At 46.2% G+C, this 19,222-nt stretch overlaps 1 protein-coding gene across 2 annotated transcripts in view; it reads right to left on the bottom strand.

Annotated features, from left to right (window-relative positions):
• SLC9A7 (solute carrier family 9 member A7) overlaps nt 1–19,222 on the bottom strand; it is a 134,999-nt gene that overhangs the window by 12,909 nt on the left and 102,868 nt on the right. The window contains exons 13-15 of one of the 2 annotated variants that reach the window (XM_045473006.1): nt 17,614–17,673; nt 12,997–13,060; nt 5,926–6,008 (exon numbers count right to left, since the gene is read on the bottom strand). In XM_045473006.1, the coding sequence (XP_045328962.1) occupies nt 5,926–6,008; nt 12,997–13,060; nt 17,614–17,673 (207 nt within the window). The remainder of the gene's footprint in view (nt 1–5,925; nt 6,009–12,996; nt 13,061–17,613; nt 17,674–19,222) is intronic. The other variant, XM_045473007.1, reaches the window with a different exon arrangement.

Genomic DNA, 19,222 nt, shown 5'->3' on the forward strand with positions numbered 1-19,222 from the left:
CACCTTCCTGGTATAATTCCTCAGACGCTTTCCGTTCTTGGTCTCCCACCTCCAAACTAAACAAGTAGAAATCCCAGTCACTAAACTTTACATTCAGAGACTTCAGAGATCACTCCTGTTGCCCCGCAAAGAGTCAGTTTCTTCCGCACTCAGCTTCACTGAAGTACAATTGACAAACACTGAATGCACGAAAGGTGTACCAGATGTTTAGATACGCGTATATTGTGAAATGATTGCTACGATCAAGCTAATTAACATATCCATCACTTCACATGTTACCATCTTTCTGGCTATGTGTGGTGCAAACGCTTAAGATCTACCCTCTCAGAAAATGTTAAAATTTCCAGCATACAATACAGTGTTGGTAACACTCAAGTTGTTGCCATATCTTCATTACTGTGAATAATGTTGCTGTGAACATGGGAGTGCGGATTTCTCTTGGAGAAATGTTTTGAGGAACCTCCATACTGTTTTTCCACCGTGGCCGCACCAATTTACATCCCATCGACAGTGTAGAAGGGTCTCCTTTTCTCCACATCCTCCCAACTTGGCTTGTTATTTTTTTCCCATTTTGATAACAGCCATCCTAACAGATGTGAGGAGAGAGCTCATTGTGGTTTTGATATGCATTTCCCTGGTGATGAGTGATGTTGAGCAACTTTTCACATATCTGTTGGCCAAGTGTATGTCTTCTTTGGAAAAATGTCTATTCAGGTCCTTTGCCCCTCTTTGAATTGGGGTATTTGGAGTTTGGCTGTTGAGCTATAGGAACTCCTTATATATTTTGAATATTAACCCCTTATCAGATATATGGATTGCAAATATTTTCTTCCATTATACAGGTTGTCTTCTCATACTATTGATGGTTTCCTATGCTGTGCAGAAATCTTCTAGTTTGATGTAGTCCCATTTGTCTATTTTTGCTTCTGCTGCCTACGCTTGTGGAGTAAAGTCCAAAAACGCACTGTCAAGACCAATGTCAAGGAGCTTTCCCCTGTTTTTTTTTTTTTCTAGGAGTTTTATGGTTCCAGGTCTTGCACTTAAGTCTTTAAACATTTTGAGTTCCTTTTTGTGAGTGGTGCAAGATAAGTTCCAGTTTCATTCTATTGCATGTGGATGTCCAGTTTTCCCGACACCATTTATCAAGGAGACTGCCCTTTCCCTATTACATATTCTCAGCGCCTTGGTTGAAGATTAGTCGATCCAATATGTGAGGGTACGTTTCTGGGCTCCCTCTTCTGTTCCACTGGTCTGTATACCTGTTTTTATTTTTTAACGTTCATTTATTTTGGAGAGAGAGAAAGAGTGCGAGTGGGGAGGAGCAGAGAGAGAGGGAGACACAGAATCTAGGCTCCAGGCTCTGAGCTGTCAGTACAGAGCTCGGCATGGGGCTCAAACTCACACACCAGGAAATCATGACCTGAGCCGCAGTTGGATGCTTAACCGACTGAGCCACCCAGGCGCGCCCCTGTAGATCTGTTTTAATGCTAATACCATTTTGATTACAATGCCTTTGTAATATAATTTGAAATCACGAAGTGTGGCACCTCAGCTCTGTTCATTTTGCCCTAGACTGCGTTAGCTATTCACAGTATTCTGTGAAAAAAAAAAAAAACACCATTAGAATTTTGATAGAGATTTCATTGAATCCATAGATTGCTTTGTGTAGTATGGATACATTAACAATATTAATTCTTCTAATCTATGAACACAGATATCTTTCCATGTATTTGTGTCCTCTTCAATTTCTTTCATCAGTGTTTTTCAGTTTTCAGTGTACAGATATTCACCTACCTGGTTAAATTTATTCCTAAGTGGTTTACTGTTTTTGACGGTATCATAAGGAGACTGTTTTCTTAATATCTTTTTTGGATAGCTCATTGTCAGTGTATAGAAATGCAACTTATTAGTTTTAAAACAGTCTTCTGGTGGAGTCTTTAGGGGTTTCTATATATAAGATCAGGTGATCTGCAGAGATAATTTTAATTCTTCCCTTCTGATTTGGAGGCCTTTCATTTCTTTTTCTTGCCTAATTGCTCTGGCTAGGACTTCTAATACTGTATTGAATAGAAGTGGCAAGAGTGGGTGTCCTTGCCTTGTTCTGGATCTTAGAGGAAAATTTTCAGCTTTTTGCCCTTGAGTATGATGTTGGCTGTGGGCTTGTCATATAATGGACTTTATTATGCTGACATACATTCCATCTGTATCTACTTTGTTGAGAGTTTATTTTTTATCACGAAAGGCTGTTGGATTTTGTCAAGATGCTTTTTCTGCATCTATTGAGACCATATAATTTTATTTTTTATTTTGTTAATGTGGTGTATGTATCACATTTATCAATTTGCTTATGTTGGACCACCCTTGCATCCCAGGGACAAATCTCACTTGGTGTATGATCCTTTTAATGTGCCACTGAATTCAGTTTGTTAGTGTTTTTTTAATGTTTATTTATTTGAGAGAGAGAGAGCGTGAGTGGGGGTGGGAGAGGGAGGGAGAGAGAGAGGGGAAGGGGGGGAGAGAGAGAGAGACAGAGAGACAGAGAGAGAAAGGGAGAGAATATATCTGAACTGTGAGATCATGACCTGAGCGGAAATCAAGAATCTGACACTTAACCCACCAAGCTACCCACGTGCCCTAGTTTGTTAGTATTTTGTTGGGGATTTTTACATCTATGCTCATCAGGGAGACTGGCCTGTAAACTTCTTTTCTTGTAGTGTCCTTGGGCTTTGATATCAGGGCAATGCTGGCCTCATAAAATGAAGTTGGGAGTGTCCCCAACTTTTCAATTTTTTGGAAGAGTTTGAGAATGTATTAATTTTTTGACTGTTTGGTGGAATTCACCAATGAAGCCAACTTCATTATTGGTGACATACATTCCGTCTATATCTAATTTGTTGAGAGTTCTTTCTTTTATCATGAAAGGAGGTTGGATCTTGGAAGCTTTTATTTGTTGGGGGCTTTTGATTACTGATTCAATCTCCTGCTTGTTATTGGGCTATTCAGATTTTCTATTCCTTCTTCATTCAGTCTTGGTTAAGCTGTAGGTTTCTAGAAATTTATCCATTTTTTTCTAGGTTATCCAATTTTTAGTGTATAATTGTTCATAGGAGTCTCTTATGACTCCTTGTATTTATGTGCTATCAGTTGTCATGTTTCCTCTTCCATTTCTGATTTTTATTTATTTATTTTTATTTATTTTTCTCTTAGTCTAACAAAAGGTTTGTCAATTCTGTTTATCTTTTCAGTAAAATAACTCTTACTTTCATTGATCCTCTCTATTGTTTTTCTAGTCTCTATTTCTCTTCTGACCTTTGTTATTTCCTTCCTTCTGGTAACTTTTGGCTTACTTTCTTCTTCTTTTTCTAGTTCCTTGAGGAGCTAGTTTGTTTAGTTGAGATCTTTCTTTCTCCTTCATGTAGGCATTTATCACTATAAGCTTCCCTCTTAGAACTGCTTTCACTGCATCCCATAAGTCATATGTCTGTTAGGTCCGTTTAGTCTACAATGTAGTTCAAGTCCAATGTTTCCGTACTGATTTTATGTCTGAACAATCTACCCGTTGTTGCAAGTGCAGGACTAAACGCCCATAAGAATCAATTTCTTATCACGTTCGCAGTTTGTCACTCTTCTGTGAACTCTCTCCAATTTTCTCCACGTCCTTTCCAAGCCCAGGGAGTAACATGCATTCTGAATCATGATGTAGACAAAGGACATATGGCTTTTTAAAATCCCTGGGTGTTCTATTTCAGTTAATAGCAAACAAGATCATTTGAACCACTGTTTCCACTGACAGCAACTACAAGAGCTGGGCAAAAGATAAAAACCATAAAATAAAACACAACAAAATCGGCTGCTTAATGGCATCAGATAGATGCCATGGCAGTGAAGAGGGCCAGAATCTGGTGGAAGAAATCCAAGAGGTGAGCCTGGTACTTGGTGAGCCACATTTCCCCAAAAGGCACCTGAGAAGCTGAGTAGAGCATCTGACAGACTGACAAAGATAGAGTGAATCTGACAAAAACTGGAGTCCTATCCTTCTGAGGAAGACTATGGAAACACCTTAGGCTCTGCATTAGAACCTTAGGGAAAAAAAAGGCCACCAGAAAACAGACTAATCCTCACAGGAATTGATTCCTGGCTTCAAATCACCTTTACTCCTGACTGGGCTACAGTGACCTGGAACTGCTAATGCCCTTGCCTAGCCACTGACCAGATGTAAGTTCATCAGCTCTGAAGGATGACAGCCTCCTCAAGAGCATCTCAAATGATCTCTACACTTTTTTGTTGCCCATGTCCATCACTCAGTTAAAAAAAAAAATAGATGTGCAGAAGATAAACAATAAAGTTTCTAGAAGATAAGAGAGGAAACTGGTTTCGTGACTTTGCCGTAGAGAAAGATTTTCACAACAGGACACAAAAACTACTAACCAGAAAAGATCAATAAATTGGATGAAGGCCTTTTGTTTATCAAAAGATTCTATTTAGAAGTGAAAAGGCAAGTCACAAGGAGAGATTTTGGTATCACATATAATTAGCAAAGTACTCACATCCAGAATACCTAAGGAATGCTTACAAAATGGTAAGGAAAAGGTAGGCAGCCCAAAAGAAAAATGGGCAAGAGACTTGAACAGGTGCTTCATAAAGGAACACACCAAATGGCCAGTAAATATATGGAAAGATGGTCAACCTTATTAGTCATCAGATAAATGCAAATTAAAACTATAATAAAATACCACTATAAACTCAATAGAATTGCTACAATTACCGAGACTGACAACACCAACAGTCAGTGGGGATGTGGAGCGACTAGAACCCTCATACCCTAGAGGTGAGTGTGTAATGTGGTACTACCATTTTGTAAAACTGTTTGGCACTATCTTTTAAAGTTGAACCAATGCATATCCTATTACCCAGCCATTTCACTCCTGGGTATATTCCCAACAAAAAAATATATGTATACGTGCACCAGAAGACATGGACAAAAATGCTCATAAACAGTATTCTTTTTTGAGATGGGGGGGGAGGGGCAGAGGGAGAGGGAGAGAATCTCAAGCAGGTTCCATGTCAGCCTGACGCGGGGCTCGATCTCATGAACTGTGAGTTCATGACCTGAGCCAGAATCAATAGTCAGACGCTTAGCCGAATGAACCACCCAGGCGCCCCCGTAGCTGTATTTTTCATACTAGCTCTAAACTAGAAACAATCTACGTGTTCGTCAACTATCAATGGTAAGTAAATGGCGGTATACTCATACAGTGAAATACTATACGGCAATGAAAACAGGTGAACTAGAGCTACATGTGACAACATGGATGAGTCACACAAATGATGTCAAGCGAAATAAACCAGACACTAGGATATATATAGTCTGCAGTCCCATTCATACAGAGTTCAAGAATTTTTTTTATGTTTTCCAAGACTGTATGCGAACTACCTACCCATTAGATCATGATGTCAAGTTCAACTATGAGAATGAACTTTCGGGTTTTTAAGTTTCACCTGAGGGCCAAGCGAATCTCCTAGTGTAGAGTTGGCCATGCAGGTGGCCCATAGAAGTGACCTTCCCCACACGGATAAACTGCTCAGGTTCTACTTTCCTTCCCGACCGCGGCACCTTTCATTGTGTGATTTTAACTAATTCACCTACATAGGCTTATTTCCATTGGTCATAAGAGCCACCCAAGTCTACCAGGCTGTGGGGTAGCTACCCTAATGATGTACTAATGATTCCTCTTGGCCAGAGAGATGTTTGCCGGGACTACCTACGGTTGAACGATCATTGCCTGTGGCCCAAGAGAGGCATGACTGCACCTTAGAGCACGCACACAGCGTTCCTTACTCGTCAGAAGTTGTTCACGGATGACTCAACAAGAGAATTTCATCACCGCTGTTTCACGAGTACAGGGAGGTCACTGAAAAGGATACTTGTGGTCAAAGCTGTACCACAGCCTGAAGAGCCACGCACTCTCCTGCTTCGTCCGGTTCCCTCTGGCAGAATCCGGACCATCCTAGGAACAGACAAGAGGACAGACGCTTAGTTGGAGAAAAGGGAATGAAATGGGGTGTGGGGAGGGGGGCGGAGGCTTCTTTTTTAACCGTAAGCTTTAGAGATTTTGAGCTCAGAGTCAAACATCCTATATCGCCAAAGTTTTAGATACACTAGGAGGTAATGCCTTTTTTAAAATTTAAATTCAAGTTAGTTAACATATAGTAGAGTATTGGTTTCAGGTAGAATTTAGTGATTCAGCACTTACATATAACGCCCAGTACTCATCACGAGTGCCCTCCTTAATGCCCATTGCCCATCCTAACCTGCTGCCAAACCCAATGCGTTACCATCACCTGGAACGCTGCAGCTCTTGTCGAGGAGACTCGGGTAGGTCCCAAGAAGGACCATTACAATGAGTAAAGCAAAGGAAAGCTTTCTTTCTGAAGACAAACTAACAAAAGGTCTTCAGAGAGCTCTGCCTTCCATCCACAAGGAAGATAAAGGGACCTTGAATGCAAGAAGCTAAGAGACACCTTGTAGCCCTGAAATGTTACGAGTTGTAAGTTCCGAGCAAATATCAGGTACTACTTTGTAACAGGGGTGCCTAACAACTTCTCGTTCTGAGAGATGGTGCCAGAAGCAGGACTAGGTACAGGAAGAATGTGGATAAATCCACATATGGTGGCTTTGGAGAAATCAGGGGAAGTGTCTGCCCACAGACAAAGTGGGGACCTGCTCTCTCAACATGCCCCCTCCCCAAACCTGCATTCCCACGGGAGGGTTTACACCCCATGTCTTCAGCGCAACATCCTTTCGTACGGTCACCTTCTCCCACTGACAACACCTTGCCGGGGCAATCCCTATTCATCCTTCAGGGCTGGGTACAAGGCTGGCTTCTCTGAGAAATGTTTCAAAGGCAACACAGCAGTCCAAGGGGTATACGTAATGAGTGTCACAGGCTTCCTCAACCAACTATGGGGGTCCAAATCCTAATTCTACCCCTGGCTGTGCCATTGTCTTGTTGTGTGACCCTGTTGTATGACTACCACTGTAGCATTAGCGAACATCTATTTCCTGTTACATAATTATCAGTTGTTTTTTTTTTTGGCGACACAGTGCTGTTGATTGTACTTATTATGTTGGGCATGAGATCTGCAGCACGTATTTATCTATTAGCTGCAGATCTGTCCGCTTAAACATCACCCCAATTCTCTCACCCCCGAACTCCTGGTCACTCCCATTCTACCCTCTGTTCTTGTGAGTTACACATGGGATTTATTCTTAAACTTTGTATTGACCTTACAAAGAGAGAAGCCCCTTGAAGAAAATACCGCTGGCTCTCCTTATCACCAATTTTCAGGGATATAACAATGAGTGTATTTTTTTCTGCATACATTAAGCACCTACTGTGTGCCAGGCACCATGATGGGTACTGGAGACAAAAAGGAATGATGTTAGCATTTGCCCCTCAAGGAGCACGTTTCCGGGGTGGGGGGGGTGGGGACGGGGAGAGCAGGGGAAGACAGACAGATATGTATACAGTGACAAGTGTGATGAAGAAAAGGAAAGCAGATTAAAGAACTGAGTTCTTACTGTTAAAAGATAGAAAAGTTTAACCTTAAGGTCAGCAGAGTAGTGAGAACAGCTTATGGGTTTTTTCAGAGGTAGAGCAGCACACTACCCCTCTCCCCTGCAAAGATTTCTATCTCCGAATCCCTGGAGCCTGTATGTTATGATACCCGGCAAAAGGGGCTTTGTAGATGGACTTACAGTTTTCTAGGAGGCCCAGTGCAATCACACAGGTCCTTAAAAATAGACAAAGAGGGCAAAAGAGAGAGTTGCGGTGGAAGAAGGGGCAGGAAGGATTCGAAGTGTGACAGGGACGCACCCTGCTGTTGCTGACTTTGAAGACAGATGGGGCCACAGAGCAGGAAATGCACGTGCTTCTAGGACATGAGCTTGACCCTGGGCCAATGGTCAGCAAGGAAATAGGACTGTAGTCCTATAACCACACGGAACTGAATTCTGCCAGTAATCTGAATGAGTTGGGCAGGGGGTTCTTGCCCAGAGCCCAACCCCACCCAACGCCTTCATTTTGGCCTTGAAACAGAGAAACCAGCGGAGACTGTTGGTTGAAGCCACTGAGTTTGTGGGGATCCGTTACGGTGGCTCTAGAAGTCTAATGCAGAACAAAAGAGTAAAATAAGTGATATGACCCAGTTTGGGCCTTTTTCATGTCCCTGGGATGGTGGGGCCAACGCTTCTCTGAAGGGGGTATAACAGGTTTTAAAAATGCGGGTTCAGGTTCAGTGGGTCTAGATGGGTCCTGACAGTCTGCATTTTTACAAGCTCTCTGATGATGCCCAGGCTTCTGGTCCATGGGGACACTCGGGACGGCAAGGACAGATCTACTGATCTCACATCTGGCAGTCGCCACTCTTACCCTTCACCACATTGTCACCACACCCTTAAGGATGCGGATTCATGTGTCCCCTTTGCAGATGTATCCCCAGAGCCTGAAAGAATGTCTGAAATAGAACAGGTGCTCAGTACGCATTTGTCAAATGAGTGAATTAATGTTAATTGTGAACTTCTAGGAAAAAAAAAAAAAAGAATAGCCAAAAGGGAAATTAGGGACCAAGGGAGGCAATCAGAACAAAAACAAAAGCGTGGTGGGGGTGGGGGAGTCAAAGAGTAGGAATTTGAAGAAAAAAAAAAAAGGCACTACAGCAACTGTTTGAAATCAAAGATTTAAGTGACTGGGTATCAGATTTCAGCCTGGAGGAAAGCTGGAGAAGGACCCAGAAGAGTTATAGGTCAATAACAGCTGATTTTCTGCTCGAGGGTGTGCGCGCACCCGCATGGTACAGTCCTTTCCTCCACATGCCATTAATATCCTGCTTGTGATCTTGCCCTGCTGAGATGAGAAAGCCAGGATAAATTCAGAGTCAAAGTGCTCCTAGCTACTCCAAAGCGGCCCCATCGACGAGTGCTCTTCTGTAAGCTTGGGGAAGGAAGTGAATGGTTTGTCTGCATGTCCGGCCAACGGCCAACGTCAATCTCAACTCTGTCTGGCAGGAACAGCTCCCCCCTTGAATGGGGTGAGAGGCCACCCCCAGGCCCAGGCAGCTTGCCTCCAGCTGGGCTTGTTTTTGTTTTGGTTGCAAAGTCACCAAGACCTCCGGAGAAACAAAGCAACTGTGGTTTTTGTTTTGTTTTGTTCTAATGAGTCAAACTTGCCAGGGAGGTGAAGCCGAAGTCTGCCCACGATATTCTTATGCTTCCCTCACAGAAAAGCCAAAAGTCCTAGCCAGAAGCCCCTTTCCCTCGCTCACATGAGCTAACATTCTGGGCTTCTAGATCCAGTGAGGAAAACCACACTGTCATAACAAATTCGCTCCCGTCAGATGTCACTTTCCTGTTTGTTTTTCAGAAGATCATTTGGAACATGCGGTGAAGAAAGCTGCCCTTTCTTTGCTAATGGGGAACAAACATCTGGACTTCCCCCACTTAGGATTTCAGTTTCATGACATCACTGAGCGTGTGACCTGGATCCCTTTCAGGGGAAACTGCAAGAACCCAGGATTTCACCCAAAAATGAGGAGCCCATTTATTTCTCTGTTTTCCTGTTGCTCGTGACCACTGAGCGCTCCCAGCCCTGCTGTTAGCGCCTCGCTGGACCGAGAAGGTCAGGCCAGGAGGACTGAGAGAGATAAGGCCCTTGAGGTACAAGGGCATGAGTCACCTTTAAGAGGGTGCCCCGGGGAAACCAAACTTGAAGTTCGCCTTTCCCCCCCCTAGTCTGACAGCAATCTTGAAAGACTTTCAAAATGCCAGTGGAACTCATTTTGACGGCCCTCTGTATGACTGTGTGAGAGGCTTGGGAGGAGGGAGGTCAAGGGGCTGATGTGACAGCAGATCCTGGTTAGAGGCGGCCAACGGGTGCCACTGGGAGTTCAGCAGAAGTCACCAGCGCCTGCCCATTCGCAATTGGCCCAAAGGGCCCTCCAGGGAGCCATCGGGAACACTGATGACCCCTCCGGACCCATCTAGGGAGGCTCCTGAAACTCACCCCGCCTGGGGCAGGGTGCATTATCTTAGCTGTCACTGCATGGGCTGAATGCAGTGCCAGAACCCTTAGCACTTGGGACCCACAGCTTTCTCAAACATTTCCATGGAGAAGTGACAAGCCAGTTTGTTTCTAAGTCTCGTTACAAGCCAAGCGTTGCCATGTGAATTTCTTCTGAGATGAACAGTAGGTTCCGCCACATGAAACCAACCAAACCATTTCAGGTGCTTCCTTTCAGACATGTTTAAATCCAGAGGCAGGGGCAATTAAAACAACAACAACAACAACAACAACAACAACAACAACAACAACAGCAAAAGGCCTGGGAAAGTTTGACTCATCTGGAACTGACAAGCTGAAATCTCTCCAAACCCTGGCTATCCAGCTGGAATTGGCCTGTTTTTCTCACAAAATTCATCTTGACCAGCCACGGTCCTGGAGAGGAGGCTTTGGAATAGGGCAGTCATATCCCACCAGAGCCATTATTTTCCATTGAGTGAAATAAAGACACTTCACCCAGGGTTTTCTTATAGTGAGTTTCAAGATCTCCCTAAGGGTTATACACTAAAGTTTATTTATTTATTTTTGAGGCGGGTGGAGGAAGGGGGGGAGAGAGGGAGTCACAGAATCCGAAGCAGATTCCAGACTCTGAGCTGTCAGCACAGAGCCTAACGCGGGGCTCCAACTCACAAACCGTGAGATCATGACCTGAGCCGAAGTCGGACGCTCAACCGACTGAGCCACCCGGGGGCCCCTAAGTGTTATACTCTAAATTAGCTTCTAGGTGCACAAGTCCCGAACGCTTGTTTTCCAAACTCCTCAATCAAAACTAGAGTCCAATGGCAACTTTTCGCAAAGAATTTCTCATTGAAACTTCAAGCTCCCAACACAACGGCCAGTTCTAATAGAATCTCTTCTGAAAATGTCCAGGTCTTTCAGAGGTCGTGGTTTTGTGTCCCTGAAGGAGCATCACCACCAAGATGTGACCACCCCTGAGAAGGAGATCCGAAAAAGCCGTAGCGGCACCTCCTGGCCCGGCACAGCACAACACTTTGCAACACTTGCTAAATCTGGTCCCCTGGAATCTTCAATATGTAGCCTGGATTTAGGATTCGGTGCAATTCCAAGCTGACTGGAAAAGAGGGAAATGCCCGCCATGGCTTCACGCACAACACACACGAGGGGTCGGGAACTTTGCCGGCGGTACTGTTAACTCCTGCCGTCCCCCCATCTGCCCATCAAATAGCCACCGAGAACACCCCACCCCACCCCCCACCCTCATTGCCAGGCACTGTGCTCAGCACTGGAGATTCCATCCCAAATAAAAGACTTCCTGATGCCTAAGGCCAAGTAATAGCATTTTGTAATAAATGTCTGCTCCTGTCATAACCCTTCTTCCCCCAACCTTGCCTGCCCGGGAAATGCCAGCCTCGGGAAGGGGCGAACCTGGACACATGACAAGGGTGTCGCGGCAGCTCAGAATCACGTCTGCCCCTTTGTTGACGCTCCTCCCATAAAGAGGTGACAGTCCCTCTCCCCTCCCCCTTGAATCTGGGCTGGCTCGAGCAGCTCACTGTGACCGCCAGAAAGTCACAGATGTGACGCCAGGAGACATCCAGGGTCAGGAATGGCCATGTAGCTTCCACCTTGCCTGCTGGGACGCTGGCTTTCGGAACCCTGAGCCATCGCGTAAGAAGTCCGATACCCCGAGGCCACGTGGCGGAGCCAGGCGCAGGCATTCCGGCCGGCTGCCCTAGTTTTTGGGGTTCTCCCAGCCCAGGTGCCACATACAGGAGTGAATGAGTCTTTGGATGATGCCAGCCCCCAGCTTTCTACTCGGAGCAAAGGCAAGCAGCCCGTATTCTGCCCTTTCCGACTTCCTGGCCTCGACAATCCATGAGCCAGAGGATCTGCTGCTCACTTTCCTATGCCTGGTGCGGTTTGTTATATGCAGCAACGGTAACCGGAGCAGATTCTCTGCAGCAGCAGGGACGACTCTTCCCTGCCGGTCACACTCGATGCTGCCCTCCCTGGCACTCTGCCCCAGGCCGTCCCGGCTGGCACCACCCCGCCTAAGCCTTAACCATTATGACCTTCAGCCCCTACGGTGGGAGGTGGGGGGTATGAATCTTGTTCTCTGCCATTAGCGGGCTCGAGGGGAACTCAGTTGTAGAGGATTCCAGCCCCTGGAGAACAGGACGGCCTGTGATCAGCCACATCCTTCCTCTCTTCCTCAGATTCCCTGCACTGGAGAGTCAGACCCCAGCCCTCTCCTTCCCCTGTGTGGGCACCACTGACAGACTCTGACCCAGTGATGGCAAGCCCACCACCAGTGTATTCAAATACCCATGCTCGGAAAATAGGCAGTCAGGGACTTAGCTTGAATGCTCTTCCTGGCCGGCCTACCCCTCAATATGTTGTTTAAGAACGTTGACTCCACGGTCAAGTCCCGCCTTCATGACTTTCTAATTCTCCAACTGTAGACGACTCACTTAGACTCCCAAACTCCAGCTTCTAATCTGTAAAATGGGGATAACGGTACCTACCTCATGAGGTTGTTATCATGCTCACAGTGAGAGAATCCATGTAAAGATGCCTGGCATGTAGTAAATGCTCAATAAATTGTAGCTATTTAAAAAAAAGTTTACTTATTTTGAGAGATAGAGCAAACATGCATGTGTAAGCAGGGGAAGGGCAGAGAGAGAGGGAGAGAGAACATGAGCAGGGGAGGGGCGCAGAGACAGGGAGAGAGAGAATCCCAAGCAGGCTCTGTGCTGTCAGCACAGAGCTCAACACAGGGCTAGAACCCATGAACCGTGAGATCATGACCTGAGCTCAAGCCGAGCTGGATGCTCAACCGACTGAGCCACCCAGGCGCCCCAACTTTAGCGGTTTTTAACAATGTCTTCCCCTGGAAGGAGCATCTCTTGTGACTTACCCCTTGTAAGACTTGAAAGCTGTCGTTGTTGGGTGGTGGGTCTTGATCTGGGTCAACACCGACTCTAGAAGCCGCCAGGGAGAAAGACAAGGAGAAAAACGGAGAGTGTTAGCTTGGACCGTGGCGGCCATGCTGGCGGCAAGTAGCCAAGAGGGCTGACCATCTCCCGGAAGCGGAAGGAGTAGTTAGCTAAAAGAAGAGGAAGGCCGCCATGCAAAAGTCGTGAGAAAGAGGTCACGTACCATGCCAGAGCCCACGGGGCAGAAGAGGCAAGAAGTCCCGTGTGCTCACACCCTACCCTGGCCTCTGGGGAACAGCACCAGATGGTCCGAGTTATCCGAGGGGGGATCCCGCTGCCCCCCACCTTTTCCTTTCTGCTGCTTCCTCCCCTCTGCCCTGACCTTTGAATTCCCCAAACATCTGCTACGGGATGTTTCACATGTCCAGGGCAGTGCTGGAGGAATTCATAGTGAACACCTAGACGCCACCGTTGACATTTTGCTGGAGTTTCTTTATCGCATATCTAGCCATGTCTCTACCGGCTGTCTAATTTTTCAGAGGCATTCAAATAAAGTTGCAGCCGTCCGTACACGTCGCCTCAATACCCGAGCGTGCACATCATTAACGTTTTGTCCTGGTGGCCCCCGCGTCCTCCTGCAGCAGAGACGACCTGAGAACCGGCACATTCGAGATCAACAACTGAAGGCAGATGGAAAAGGCCAAGTGGCGAGATCCGCTCACAGCAAATCCCATGCGTCTACTGGGGTTGAGTTGCCCTGTACCTTCCTCACTCGGAGGCAGAAAGCTGTGATGCCCATGACACAGAGAGCATGGGGAAATGGGGGAGAAAACAAAGAGGCCAGGAACATTCTCTGTCTTCCCTCACTCCCTTGGGTGCTGCAAAGAACTGTAAACTGAGAACGCAGCTTTTTTTGTTTTTTGGATTTTTTTTTTTTTTGGGCAGGTGTAACTTGAGCTTAAAGGGAGGTACCAAGTGGCCTCAACCAAGGGTCTCTGCAGCCCCGTGTGCACACCTTACTTTTCTCCCTCTCCCTCCCTCTTTCCCACCTGTGATGCCACATCACGTCTTGAGAAAAGAGACGAATGGAAAAGGGAAATAGAAGACAACCTCCTTGCAAAGCCAACCTCCGCCCTGTCTCATTCCAGGTCTGTCCGGCACTCACCCAAGGCGTGGAGCCCTGGAAAGGGGCGCTCTGGAGGGAAAGGGGACAGATCTCCCAGATGTCGTGGAAGGCGGAGTTGAAAACCACAGGATGAATGCACACATCTGGCAAATATTTGCTACGTGCCTACTCTTCTAGCTAAAACCTAGTGTACCTGACACAAGAGTTCCTCCCTACGGGCCTGGGGCTTGGGAGGACCTTTGCAGGGAGTTAGATGGACTTTGCTCTGTGTCTAGGAGCTGCCTCCAGGCAGGAGGTTCTGAGGCTTGGAGGCTTGTCGTCATCACCGGACGTTATCCAGGGCACCTCCGCGCAACAAATGTCACAGAGATTTTCTGACCTGAAATCCGTCCAATTCAGGGACCTCAGGGCTGCCCCTTAAAAACGTCACACCAGGGCCTCCATGTACCCGATGTGTCTAATGCATCAGAGTGCTAGAGGAGGGGTCGCATATGGGCTTCCTCGCTCTTGATTTTGAGCCCTCGCCTGTTTTGGAGACTCTGAACGAATGAACATACAGTTCGCAGAGAAAAGTCCTCTGTATGGTGAGTTTGTCAGCATTTGTAAGATCAACGGCTGGGAATCCAATATGAGGCCTTGCTCTTTGGATTCTACAGCAGCACGAAGCCACTTAATGGCAGGCTAGTTCACTTGGATGAGCTCCCCCATGCAGACTCAGAGGGGCGGAGCAGCGGTTACCCCGGCATTTCTCAGACGGCCTGCCAGAATGCCAGGTGACACAGCAGTCCTCGGCCTAACCAAAAGGCCTAACCATACTGTGGGGCAGGAGCAATGAGATTATGGGATCTGAAGGGCATGGAATGCAGTATGGCCAAGGACATGGCGGCCCAGACCTGCCACTCATAATCTCTCCTTTCTGTACTGTGAATTTCGAAACAGGTGTAATGAGCCTTCATAAGTGGCTTCTATGTCAGCAAAGATGAAACAAATGGACTTTGCTGGCCTAGATGAAATAGGAAGGCGACGGGTAAGAGAAAAGGTCACGTATGCCCTGTATTACGATAACGAAAACAAAACCAAATACAATAAAAGCTGCCACATGAAATTTAGCCCCCTCTATTCTTTTAACGAATCTCTATTAAGAGGAAAACAACTTGTTTCACAAGAATCAAATTCTGCGGAACAACAGCTGCTTAGAAAGACTAGGTGGTGACTATTCTCACTCGAGTCCTGGCAATGTCAGTGGAACTCTTTCTCCTGGGCCCGCCGTGGCCAGGCCGGAATGCAAAACAACAACGCACAACACGTTGAAAGGACTTGATAAACTCACAAAAGTAGGGCCACCTTAACCTCATCTAAAACCCGTAATGTTCAACATTTTGTTTGGGGGAACCTGGGAATGATTCCAGATCCACGCTGTCCAGCAGAACTTTCTGCAACGATGGTAGTGGTCTAGATCTGCGCTGTCCAATGTGCTAGCCACGGGCCACATGGGGCCGGCCGCTGAGCAGTTGAAATTTCACTCAGTTTCAGGGGCGCCTGGGTGGCGCAGTCGGTTGAGCGTCCGTCTTCAGCCAGGTCACGATCTCGCGGTCCGTGAGTTCGAGCCCCGCGTCGGGCTCTGGGCTGATGGCTCGGAGCCTGGAGCCTGTTTCCGATTCTGTGTCTCCCTCTCTCTCTGCCCCTCCCCCGTTCATGCTCTGTCTCTCTCTGTCCCAAAAATAAATAAACGTTGAAAAAAAAAAAAAAAAAAGAAATTTCACTCAGTTTCACACCAAAAGAGAAAACAAAGCAAGCAAACAAATGTGCTCATTCTGGAATGAATAAATACAGAAAGAAGGTGAATAATTTCCCTTCTGGTCTAAGTACCTTGGGATCAGCTGCTGTATAAAATGCCATGAAATGCCAGGAATTTTAGAAGTGTTCCACTTTAATCGATAACTTTTCAAAAACTTGAATGGCTGAGGTCCTAAATAATTGGAGGACCATGAGACACATACCTTCATGAAAAACCCTGAACACCAGATCATAGTCGGAATTCTCGAACGTCCCAAGGGTAATAACTTGTACCTTGCCCAAAGGACCTTCCTTCCTGAAGGTGGGATATTTCAAAAGAAAGGGTTTCCTCTGCAACTTAACTGGTACCTAGAGACAGGTCTCCAAAAGTTAACGTGTGTGTGTGTGTGTGTGTGTGTGTGTGTGTGTGTGTGTTTCCGCATGCATGTGTATTTTAAACAGTAGAGAAAAATGTGAACCCAGGGAATTTAACAGCTTCCTTTACTTATGTGTACATCATTACAGTATATCTGGAGACTAGTGATATCGTGATGAACATGCCTGATGACAGGCATCGCTATTCTCTCTGCTGCCCTCAGTGACGTACTTTCACAGTGGCGAGAACAGAGTTCAAGCCTATTCTGTGCTGGTTTATCTACCAGCATTGAGAATCAGATCAGGAAGGAAAAAAGAAACATTAAAGTCCGCTTGCTCAACATTGCCACTCTTAAGCCTAATCCAATCGTAAACTTGGATGAACACTGAGGAACAAACTGCATTAAAAGAGTCTTTATCTTCTGGTTTAAAAAACAACTCTTTTTTTAAACCAGAAGATAAGGACCTTTTGGGATGAGCACTGGGTGTTGTATGGAAACCAATTTGACAAGAAATTTCATATATTGAAAAATAAGTAAATAAAATAAAAAAAAATAAAAAACAACTCTTTTTGTATCTTCTGATTCACCATAAGGTACAAGTACACAAATACAGACTTAAAAATCTAAGAGAGTGTTGGTGCTTGATTAAGACTGATTCTCCAGTCACAGCGGAAATATCAAATGCTAGTTCTCTTGGGGCGCCTGGGTGGCTCAGTCAGTTAAGTGTCGGACTTTGGCTCAGGTCATGATCTCCTGAGTTCGAGCCCCGGGGTTGGGCTCTGTGCTGACAGCTCGGAGTCCGGAGCCTGCTTCTGATTCTGTGTCTCCCCCACTCTCTCTCTCTCTGCACCTCCCCCATTCGCACTCTGTCTGTCTCTCTGTCTCAAAAATAAATAACCATTAAAAAACAATTCTAGTTGTCTTCAGGAGTTAAAAGCCTTGTCTACTAGACCAGAAACAAGACTTTGTGGGAAAAGATCCGTGGCTCTGAAAATGGACTGCTCTCAACGCTAAGCTCAGTGGTAAAAGAAGGGAGAGACACTTGCCATCTCCGGCCTTGGTGTTGACACACGTTGTCCAATATGCAGGGCAAGGGGACAGAATCTCAGGAACACCGACACATCAATCAACCCAGAGAAAGGGCGGGAAAAAGGGTTAGACGTGACCCGACCTCTTGCCCCTTTGCTGGAAGGGGCAGGGGGTTGGCACACACAGGGAGGAAGAAAGAGACAAAACAGCATGGAGAGAAACATCTCAGGTTAGGAGGAGGAGAGAAGCCAGGCCCAGTTAATTGGTTTCTGAGGACGCCCTTGTGTCACCTGAAGTACTGTGAGCGGCGTTCGTTCTGGTCCTCTTCGGAGGGCTCCTCGACGCCAACTCTGGGCAGCAGAAAAAGGGAGTGTGAGTGTGACAGGGACACGGGGGAGCCAGGAGCTACGGACACGGGACCGGGACCACGCCCATCAGAGAACAGGCTGGCTCACCTTGATTATAAATCTGGACCCTCTCTTCAGCTGTCCCCATTGGCTTAAACCCGGAGAGGCCGAGGGGCCACCAAACTTAGATTCAAAGCAACAATGGTAGGAGCTAGCTCAAATGAGGATCGACTCGGAAGGAAGATGAGCCTCTCAAGATATAACGGAAGGACATCAGAGGACTAAATGCAACGCACAGGTGATGAGTTCCTACTTTTCAGGAATTCATCTGTTTCATAAAGCAAGATCCATCCGTAGGAAAACCGGGAGACAAAGTTGTCACTAAACACACACTTGAAGTGTTTACACATATTTTGACACATATTGGACAGAAAGAGCAAAAAGTAAACTATGTTGTCCACAGGTTTGACCTGAAGGTCAGGAGCCCAACTGCTGCTATTCTCTTTGTCTTGTGCCTTAGAGCTGGCACGGCCCATCTGCACCTTCCTTAACAATTTCTGGGTTATTCAGGGTTCATTTGAACTTTGCCATCGTGCTCTAGGAGCAGGGTTTCACCATCTTGGTGCTGTTGACATTCTGGGCCCTGGCCTCTGCCTACGAGATATCAGTAGCATCCCCCCTGCCCCGTTGAGGCAACCAAAAATATCTCCAGACATTGACAAATGTCCCCTGGGAGGCAACCTGCCCTTGGTGGAGAACCACTGCGCTAAATCATGGGCAATACCAATTAGGGGTGCTATTGCCCCCATGGGTGTGAAAATTGGTTCTTAGGAGACAAAAAAAAAAAACCCTTTAGATATTACAGTGGTTTCTAGCCCTCTGAAGTGTGATAGCACATAAACAGGTACACAGCAGATCTGTGGTATTAAATTTTCACTGGAAGAGGTCTTTGGGAAAAAGACATTTTTGAAGGACTCCTTGTGGGGGGTGTGGGGGGACAATAATGAAAACCAGAAGGGCAAAGACAATGCCCAAACTCTCATGCTACTAACATCCCCTGAAATATATGAGTGAGAATGTGATGCTTCTTCCGGTGCTACTTTTAACTAGTCACACGTTCAGAACGTGACTTAAACCAGACTCTGTATTTTACGGGAGCATTGAAAAAGTGTAACAATTTCCAGAAAAGCGAGCCGGACTCCACCAGTGTAAGAGTCACTAATGACCAGAACAACAGCAAGTGTAGCAGTACTAACGGTGATAGAAGAGCTAAAATACAACAAATGCTTACCCTGTGCCAGACAGTACGTTTAATGAGAAAATTCTTCATCACATTTATTTGTCGTCACATTTTGGCCTCACGCTAGTGTCCCCATCGAAACCGGCGAGGGAGAGTGAGTTGACGAGCCTCAATAAGTTGCCCAAGGTCACAAAGGTAGAAAAATGGTGGAATCGCGATGGCGGCTTAGGAGGACGCTGGGCTCACCGCGCGTCCTGCTGATCACTTGGATTCCACCTACACCTGCCTAAATAACCCAGAAAACCGCCAGAA

The sequence above is a fragment of the Leopardus geoffroyi genome, chromosome X, assembly GCF_018350155.1.
Source record: "Leopardus geoffroyi isolate Oge1 chromosome X, O.geoffroyi_Oge1_pat1.0, whole genome shotgun sequence".
Classification (NCBI taxonomy): Eukaryota; Metazoa; Chordata; class Mammalia; order Carnivora; family Felidae; genus Leopardus; species Leopardus geoffroyi.